Below are 9,924 nucleotides of genomic sequence, written 5' to 3'. Positions count from 1 at the left end.
AGAAAAGGGACAAGAGATAAAAAATGGAAGGGGGAAGAGGAAAGGTTGGGAGAAGAACATGAGAGAGAGAGAGAACGAGGAGCAAGAAAAGATAATTGAAAGGGGAAATAGTGAAAAAAGAGAAATAGAGAAGGGAGGGGAGGCAGAAAGGCCAAAATAGGTCCAGGAAGAAATGGAAGAATGAGAATAGAAAGAGGGAGAACAACAGGAGACTCAAAAAGATGTGAGAAAAGGATGTAGAGGGAGGAGAGAATAAAAGGAGAGATGGGCAAAGAAGAGAGGGAGGTAAGATGAGCAATAGAATGGAGGAAAGAGGAGAGGTAAAGAGCAGGGAAATGACAGCAGGAAATCAGGACAGAGGAAGGAGCAAAAGAGAGAAATTATAAGAAATGAAGAGTGGCCAGGGGGATTAAGTTTGGGGAGAAAGTTCCCTGAATCTCAAGGATGGAACCTGGAGATCTTTCCCTGAAGCTACCTCCCCCTTGTCTCTCCATCCATTCGCATTTCCCTTCTCCCACACAGCCTGGGAGGTGGCTGCCAATGTCCTAGAAGCCTTCTCTCTTCCTCTTTGACCACCTCGGCCCCAGATTTGGAGTGCAGATTCCTCGCCTCCCCGGTTTACCAGGTGGTATTTGAGAGTACCAAAGAATGAAAGAGCAGAGATAAAATGCTATATAATACAGTGACAAACCCAGGCATGGCCAATTGAGACAAAGAGAATGACAGAAAGAGGGACTATAGGGACAGCGAGACAAGTCTCTGATACGGACAAAAGGGGAATGACAAAGAATCAGATAACAGCAGATCAATGAAGATCGTGGGGTGGACAGAGATAGACACACAAGACGGGTACAAATGACCTAGACAGAGGGGGAAAATAGGAAAAGGGGAATTAGGACAGAGGGAGAAGCTCTTGAACTCCCTTAGTCTTATGGTAGGCAGCAGGCTGTGCCCACTTGGGAGTGAGGAAGATATTTGTACATGTACCAGATTTGTACAAAGCAGCCTGACATGGGTGTGAGGCTACTGAATAGTCAGAACAGTTAGATGCAAAGTTGAGCAGACCTGGATTTTAAAGAGAAAATGAAAAGAGCTGGAGTTCTCTAGAGGAGAAAAAAGAGGTTCAGCCAGAGGACTCAGAACCAGGGATCCATCTCTTTCGCTGCCCCAGTATTGCGCTGGACTCCCAGCTTTCCCTTTCAATCTTACTTGTGCTAACCTAGAAACAGGGTTAGGACTGGGGCTAACGCCACATGCTGGGACTTGGGGGCCAGGATGGGGAATGGTTCTGTTCTGAAAGAGGTCACAACCTCTTGTCCCGTGTTTGCCAAATTAGCCTCCTACAAGCATCAGGAAAATACAAGCTATACTATTTCCTGCTTCTGGTTCCTCCTTTCTTCCCATTCACACCTCAAGCTCTACATCTGTGTCCAAAGATTGTTTTTAGATCTGACACTGAACCCCCACACAACTTGAAGTGATTCTCACTAGGTTTTCTGGCCAGGTGCCTGTGCCCAGCCCCAGAAACCAAGGATATTTAGCTCTACCATTCCCCTGGACCTCTACCATACCAATAAAAAGCCAGAGAAAGGAAGATAAAAAATAGAAATTAAAAATGGGATTGGTGTTGGGAGTGGAAGGGAGAAGATGGAGGTGAATAAGGGTAAGGAAAATCAATTTTTAAAAACCTTATTTGTCATTGAAAGCCTCCAAAACAAAGGCTCATTACATATTGTAAATTTTAACTATTATTCTCTAGCTATATATTTATATACTACATATATAGTCATATATATATATATATATATATATATATATATGAGACTATACGTAATACACTGATTTACTCTCAGGAGAATGTGACCTCCTTGAGGGTAGGAACCATTCTGTATTTAATTCTGTATGTAATTTTACATTCCCAAGACTTACCACAGAGCCTAAGTAAATGCTTTTTGAATGAAATAGAAGTATATAAGAAGAAATCGAGGTGAACAGGAGAATTAAATATAAGCCAGTGATGGAAATGAATGAGAAAACTGAAAAAAGGATAGAAGGAAATGAGGAGATAGCATTGGAGGGAGGAATGCAGGAACTATGGGAATTTGCATTCTCCCGAGCTCATTTAGCATGGTGTCTGGTGGAGTGAGTGCCTAATGAAAGCTTGATTACTGAACGACTGACTGACTGGAGAAAGACCAGAAATGATTAACAACAACAAAAAAGAGATGAACAAAGAAGAGCAGAAGTCAATGGTAGAATGAGATAAACAGGGATAATATTTGTAGTATTTACCCCATTGGGTTGCCCCTAGCCCCAAAGAGCAATTAAAATAATGAGAAATAGGAAAGAAAGGGCTGGTTTTCAGGCCTCAATACAAACAATAATAGCTTGGATTTGTTTAGCATTTTAACAAAGCTTTACAAAATTTTATCTCATTTGATCATTTGATCTTTGCAACAACTCTGAGAGGGAATGCTATTATTATCATCCCCATTTTACAGATGAAGAAATTGAGCTAGACAGAAATTAAGTGATTTACCTATAGTCACAAAGGCTAGTTAAGTGTCTGAGACTAGACTTTTTCCTAACTCTATCCAGAATTCTACCTCTTTTAGCTTTTTACTATATCTGATCCACTCTGATCACACCACCCTCAATCAGAGCACAATGCCTGGCACACAGTAAGTGCTTAATAATTGCTTATTACTTGGTGACTTGACATGAAGACACAGAAACACCAGGTGGAGTGGTTTAAATTATATTCTTGATTACATGGTAACTTTGGACAGAATCTTAGGGAAGAGCTCCAGGTTCTCAAAGTGAAGCATTTTTCTTGGTCGATCTCCAATTCTTTGGACCGGAAGTTGAAGGGGTCAGATTTCTGTCTTGCTCCATGACATGAAGAAGTCCCAGGGAGTCCAAAGGGGAAGTATGAACAGCTGCCAATGAGCACAGATCCTGCTCAGTTCTTCCGCATTACATCCCGAATCCAACCCAAGTATTTGCACACTTTGGTGTAGACCCCTGGTTTGGTCGTGGTATCACAGGGGACATCACCCCATGAGACGATACCCTGCAGAGCTCCCCCACAGACCAGAGGTCCTCCTGAATCACCCTGTGTGAAGAAAAGGCAACAAAAAGAAAGCTGCCATTGTGACCTTCCTCCATCCACATCCTCACCCCCTACTCCCACTCCCCCCATATCCAACAGCCCAACTCCAAGCCCATCACCACTCTATCCCTACCTCATCCCCATTGCCACTCCATCCTCAAGTCCAAACCCACCAAGCCTAAACCCCTTCCTGGCTGCATCCTCATTTCCTTCCCCACAGACTAGCCACCCCACTCTCTCCCCAGACGAACAGATGCTCCAGATCTCAGACCTCACATGAATCAGTGCCTCCTCCCTCCACGCCGGCGCACACCATGGTATCTGTCACCTGCCCTCGATAGTCCGTGTTACAAGAAGTAGTCGGGAGGATGCTGATGTTCGCGCAGTGCAGAGTGTTTGGGAGCTTCACTTTGGGTGCAGCAGCTGGGAAGGGACCAAGTTTAAAACCTCATTCCTGTCCCCTCCCATTTCTCCAGGACTACACCTCCAACCAGGTATGGATATAATATCATCCCGATCCTTTGTAAAGTATTTCAGGCCCCAGGACTTTTAGGAAAGGCCCTTCCCTGTGACCTAAGAGTTAAGGGCCATAGCTCACCCTAACTTGAGGGACTCAGAAGTCTTTGTCTATGTCTACAGGGGATTTGATCACCCAAACTTGCAGTTTAACCCTAGGTATGCTGGGTGGATCCTCTACCCTACAAATAGCTGTATTCCCACTGAACCACTCTGAACATGGGTGACCCATTTATCTGGTCTTTCCACAATTTGGAATCTCTGTGGACATCAGCTCCTTCCCTTCCCCAAGTCCGGGCCCCTCTACTGCTTGGGATCCCCAATGATCTTGCTCTTTCCTGATTTCCAGCATCTTATTAACTCAGACATCCAAATCTGCAGGGCCCTCCTTCTCCTCTCCATGTACCTCGGTCTCCCTGGGCACCTTGGCCACCATTTTTGAATTCAGCCACCAGACCCCAGCCAGAGACCACGCACTGCTCCCCTTGCCGGGGACAGCGGGTGGGCAGGGCCACGGGCCGGATACTGTTCGAGAGGCAGACCGGTCGGTTGAGGCGTAGGAGCATGATGTCATCGTGGTGGCCACGTTTCTCATAGCGAGGGTGGGGGAAAGCGTAGGCCACTCCCCGCAGCTGCTCTACTCCATCCCACAAACGGAGGTTGTGCTCCCCAAGCCGGACCCGTATCTTGCTGTGAGACAAATCAGGTGACCAACTGGTGGCCGGGCCCCAATCCCCAGGCCTGGCCCACTTAGGGATCAGTGAGTGCAAATCCCCTTTCCCCTTCAGGACTCCAGACCCTCTCATTCCTAAGTCCCAGCTCCCTAAGAGACCAGTGCAGTTTCCCATCTCTGACTTTGGAACCCAGACATGTCCCATGCTGATAAGGGACCAGGGAGTCCTGGTTATCTCCCCAACATGATCCCTGGAAGCCTGCCTGACCTCCTCCTACATACCACCTCAGGAACCTAAATATCCCTAATACTGCCCTTCTTTTTGGAGACCAAAACAATTCATCCCCCCAAATTCTGTCCCCCAATCCACTCCACCTCATCTACCCATAAATCTATGTCCTAGAGTCTCACTGTCCTTCTCAGGGGCCATAGACAAGGCAGATGAGATTAGAGAGGGGGAAGAGTCTTCAATATCATCCAGTCCAACCATGCCATTTTACAGATTGGAAAGTTGAGGTTCAGATCAGTTATTTCCCCATGGTCACCCAGCCAATAAGCAGCAGACAGAGCTAACATGAGAACCCAGTACTCCTGTCCCCAATCTCTATCTACTCATGGACCCAAGTCTCCAGATCCTCTGGTATCTGCCCTCCCCCTCCCCCCACTAGAGACCAGACACCCGTATCCATACCCTGTGTTGCAGTGGGCTGCAGTGAGCACCCACTGGTTGGAGATGAGGGAAGCCCCACAGTTGAAGCGACTCCCTTCGAAGAGTGCCACCTGCCATGGCTGGGAGTGGGGACGACACTCCTCCCCACCTATGACCTTGTCATTGTCCTGTGATACTTGAGGAGGGAAGGTCTGGGGTCAGTAAGGACAGTGACAAATCCCGGTCACAGAACAGTCACACAAGGATAAAAAGCCAAGCACTTGGGATGTGGCTTCTGGACATCCCACAGCCTCGAACCTAAGGCATGATTTCCAGCATCTTTCCCGGAAATGTCCCAGAGATCTCGCCATATTTATTTTTAAAAGGAGCTCTGCTTTTTTTTTTCCTTTTTTTTTTTTTTTTTTTTTTTTTTTTAAGGAAAGCCCTTCACTTCCTAACAGCTCTCAATCCAATTTTTACTTCCTTTCCCCTTTTTCTCTCTAGGGACCCAAAATGAGGAATCAAAAACCATTGCTTCCTCCTCAAAGCCCGTTACCCTGGTTTATAATGAAGCTGTAAAGGGCTGAAACTCTTGAGTTCATACACTGAGGTCAGACAACCGAGCACTTAAGGCTAACTACCTATTTCATATGCTTGGAAAATGGCCCGTCCCACTATCCTGTGCTGGCTCAATGATTGGTGTATACAGAGGATTATAGGAGGGACTAAGGGGTGGAGTAAGATTAGCCAGAGTCACTTTGGCAGTAGACAAGGGAGAAGGAGGTTGCGGAGATCCTGTGTCCATCCAATTCACTCCTACCTCTAAAGACCAAGAATAAAGACCAAGGACTTTTGCTTATCCTGACTCTGGCTGATTCTAAGGAATCCAGGTTGCTAACTCCGTCTTCATGTGAAGCTATTGCCAGATTTCCCAACTAACACCTTCCTATCCCATCCCATAGATCCAGATGCTTCCCATCCTGAATCTAAGCCCCAGATCTCCTCTTTTCACTTTGCTCCTCTTCTCCAGTATTTGGAGCAGCAAATAGTGAAAGAAAGAAAGAAAGAAAGAAAGAAAGAAAGAAAGAAAGAAAGAAAGAAAGAAAGAAAGAAAGAAAAATGAGGAAGGAAGGACAGAAAGGAAAGAGCCTTCATTGAGGAGGACTCTTGCACAAAGAGACAGAGACGTGGCCAGCTACAGAATGCCCGAGATCTTGTACAAACCCCATGAGTTTGCACACAAATGGCTTGTCATGGTCATAGCATATCCAAGATCGTATTTGACTCTGAATTTAGCCAAACATGGATGTGGTCATACCCACTCAAAGTCACTTCAGGTGAGGGATACAGAAAGCCAAGGGAATGGCCATGGAAAAGCAGACAATGTGGTACACAGGAAAGAGCTCCCCAAGAAGTCCTTTCACCTCTGACCCTCAAGTCCCCATCTGTCAAATGAAGGGGCTAGACTCATTCCCTATAAGGTCTCTTATCATGAGATAATAATTTCAATATCCTGATAAGGCCAGACAGTTCTTCCACACAGAATCCCACGTGCCATATACATGAATGTATATAGAGATAAAAGGCCACGAACGGGCACCCAGTCCATGTTAGAACTGAAAGGTATCAGAGAAGCTAACGTACAAGATGTTAGAGCTAGAAGGGTCCTGAGAAGCTGAGAAGAGAACATCAAAATGGGAGGGGACACGGAGACTCTGCTGCAGAATGTCTGACCTGTGGGAGATCTTGGAACAGAACTGGGCGGGAGAAGCTTAGAACATGGAATGTCAGTGAGGAGGGATGCCAGAATAAATAATTTAAGAACAGATGAGTCTTTAGAAAATGTATCATGAGAGCTGGGGAAGATCATAGAAGATAGAAAAAAAGATGTGGTAAGTAGAAGAAACCTTGGAGAACAGCTAGTTCCTCCCCTACATTTTGACAAAGAAGGAAACTGAGGCTCAAAGTGAGAAATTAAGGTTGCTCAAGATCACAAAGGTAGAACAGAGCCTCAGCACTAGAAAAGGGACCTCCTGACTCCAAATCCAAGATGCTGCTTCCTGGACAATGGTATCAGAATCTGTCACATGCATACACAATAATGAATATGAAAGACTATAGATATGAAATATGTATTTGTATATATATATATGAAGGCATATATTCATGTGTATGTATGTATATATGAAAGATTATAGGCATGTGTGTATATATACATATGAAAGACTTTATACACACATATATAGATACACACTTACATTTATACATACATATAGGAAAGGCTGTGGCACAAAAGATCATGGGAAACACACAGGGATACGTAGCCTGCAGTCAGAAACACATGAACTTGGCCAAAGTCCCACACATCAGAAGATGGAGGGCCTATGATTTCCTTAGTGTATGAACAAATTCCCTCCACATGGTCTAGGAGGTACATAAAGCTCCAAGCTTTAGGCCCAGAGAAGTCTTGTGACTGCCAGTATGCGTCGGAAGTGGGATTTACTTAGGCATTACTGACCCCAGGCACCCCAGTGCCTCTCAGCACAGAACAGTAATAGCTGGATGGGGCGGGAGCCAGTTTCCAAGGTAGAATCTCAGTTATGTCCCATGGTCACTCTGGGCCAGAGAAGCACCGAGGAAGGGAGCTGTCCTTTATCTCAGAGCTGGGAGGGACATGGGGAATCTGAATGGTAAAGACTGTTCACAACCTTCCTATTTCCAAAGAGACCCAGTTGTGAACAAAATGCAGATGAAGTCATAGAAGGGGCTGGGGCTAACCTGCACAGAGAAAAGAAGGTGGGGGGTGAGAGGGAAGCACTGCAGAGTGTGGGGCTTTGTCTTCATGTCTTTAACGGGGCTCTCTTAGCAGAGGGGTGACGCTTGTTTTGCTTTGCCCCAGACGGGTGAACTGGAGCAAGGGGGGAGCTTTTGCGGAGGCAGACTCCAATTGGAGGTGAAGAAAAAGTTCCCAACACTCAAAAAACATCCAATAATGGAGCAAACTGCCACGCAGGATAGTGAGCTACCTGGCCCTAGAGGTCTTCAAATGTCGTCTACATGACCCATTTACACACACCACAGACTTGAGCAACAAGAACTAAGACAGAGGCAGGGATACACAGTCACAGTGCAGAAGGAAACAGATGAAATCAATACAGACACATGAGTAGAAACTAGATGTGGTTATCCAAAATCACAGACATGCATTCACGTACATAATTGTGGGTATGATAGGCCGGGTGGAAGAGGGGAATAATGTTGGATTGGGAGTCAGAGGACCTGGGTCAAACTCCTAGCTGTGTGATCTGGGACAAAATACTTCAACTCTGGGCATCAGAATAATGAGGAGGGTAATGGAGTCTGGGGTCCCTTGGGGTATAAATCTTATTGTTCCCTGGCCCAGTTCCAGGCTCTATCTTCTTGACTCAGACCCTCACCTCCACCTCCTCCCCACAAAAAGCTTGGACTCCACTCCTGGAACCTTTGGCTCTGATAGGGGACCTTTAGCCCTTCCTTGCAGGGCCCGGTCCTCCATCACACTCCCCTATACTTCCAAGCTCTCCTTTCCATGTGGTCTTTTCCAACTAGAAGATAAACACTTGTAGGTCACAGATTGGTTTTACTCTTCTTTGTATTCATTGTCTGGAACAGAGTAGGTACTTAATAAATTGTCTCTCTATTCATCTATCTATTTACATAGATATCTGTATATCTATTTCTCTCTCCATCTCTCCAAATCTTTCTCTATCATCTATCTACTCATCTATCTCTTTATTCATCAATCTTTCCTAATTTATCATTTATCTATCTCTATCATCAATATACCCATCTATCTGTCCATCTGCCAGTCGGTCTCTATCTAATTATCTGTCTGTCTGCTCCCTTTCCTCTGCCTATCTATCCATCCATCTCTTCAAATCTATAATTTATCTGTCATTAATCCATCCATCCATCCATCCATCTCTCAAAATCTAGCATTCATCTATCTCAATCATCCATCTAACCATCCATCTATCCATTCATCTCTCTCTCTATCTGTCTGTCTGTCTTTCTATCTCTCAAAATCTATCATTTATCTATTTCTATCATAAATCTATCTATTCATCCATCCACCTATCTATTTATCTATCCATCCATCTCTCAAAATCTATCATTAACTATATCATTAATCCATTCATCCATCCATCTATTTGTCTTCTGTTTGTCTGTCCATTCATCTCTCAAAATCTCTCATTTATCTATTGCTACCTACAATCCATTCATCATATCTATCTATCAACCTCTTGTCTATCATCTCAGTTTCTGACATGATCCTATGAGCATGTGAGGTCACAAAGATGTGGCCACACGCTTGAACACATAAGGTCACAAACATCTCTGTAACTGTGACTGTGCCTAATTAGGGACTCAGTAACCAACAACAGTCACAGTCATGGAACCAGACCCACAGTGGCAGCCACAGCCTCCACCACACAGACACAGCCACACTTGCACATCTCTGAAGGTGTGGTTCCACAGGTCACAGACTCAGTCACAAACACAATCCAGGCCGTCTTCTCACCTGTGACTGTCAGGAGGCAGAAAAAGGTGAGGAGCCGATGCATGGTGGGTCAGGGCCTTGGCCTTGACTCTGGGTAAGGAAGGAGAAATGGAATGCTGGAGAGTGGAGGAAAGGAAATGGGCCCTTCCTCTTCTCCCCTTCCCAGGTGCTCCCAGCCCTCTCTCCTTCCAGCTCCAGAGACATCATTGCTATTGAAATCATAGCACATTGGTGCTGGAAGAACCCTTGGAAACCAACCCTTCCGAGCTCCTCCTTCAACAGAGGTGGCGAATGAGGCCGGGAAGAGGCAAGGGCCTGAGCCAAGCCGAGTTCTAGGCTTCATTTTGGAGATTTTCTCCAGGGAACCACATGCCCCTCAAGGCCTCATTCTCTAAGGCAAACGTCTCAACTCCCAAAATCTGTAGCACAGATAC

At 45.4% G+C, this 9,924-nt stretch overlaps 1 protein-coding gene across 1 annotated transcript; it reads right to left on the bottom strand.

Moving 5' to 3' along the window:
* Positions 1-2,769: 2,769 nt before the first annotated feature.
* On the bottom strand, positions 2,770-9,554 carry LOC100934171 (kallikrein-15). Its single transcript, XM_023500079.2, has 5 exons — positions 9,512-9,554; positions 4,993-5,146; positions 4,035-4,318; positions 3,384-3,535; positions 2,770-3,115 (listed from the first exon to the last, which is right to left on the bottom strand). Exons 1-5 carry the CDS (start codon positions 9,552-9,554, stop codon positions 2,963-2,965), a joined length of 786 nt encoding a protein of 261 aa, XP_023355847.1. The 3' UTR covers positions 2,770-2,962.
* Between the last annotated feature and the right edge of the window lie 370 nt (positions 9,555-9,924).

Source organism: Sarcophilus harrisii, chromosome 3 (genome assembly GCF_902635505.1).
Source record: "Sarcophilus harrisii chromosome 3, mSarHar1.11, whole genome shotgun sequence".
NCBI lineage: Eukaryota > Metazoa > Chordata > Mammalia > Dasyuromorphia > Dasyuridae > Sarcophilus > Sarcophilus harrisii.
The sequence above is the reverse complement of the archived record's forward strand: the minus strand, read 5'-3'. Positions and strand labels throughout refer to the sequence as shown.

What these genes read in the sequence shown, in the direction of transcription:
- LOC100934171 (XM_023500079.2), bottom strand. Translation starts at nt 9,554, where the DNA reads ATGCATCGGCTCCTCACCTTTTTCTGCCTCCTGACAGTCACAG. An exon ending in CTGCCTCCTGACAGTCACAG is followed by an intron (nt 5,147 to 9,511) that starts GTGAGAAGACGG and finishes TCCCTCCTCAAG; the next exon opens with TATCACAGGACAATGACAAG. An exon ending in AGGTGCCCAGGGAGACCGAG is followed by an intron (nt 3,536 to 4,034) that starts GTACATGGAGAG and finishes GTCCCTTCCCAG; the next exon opens with CTGCTGCACCCAAAGTGAAG.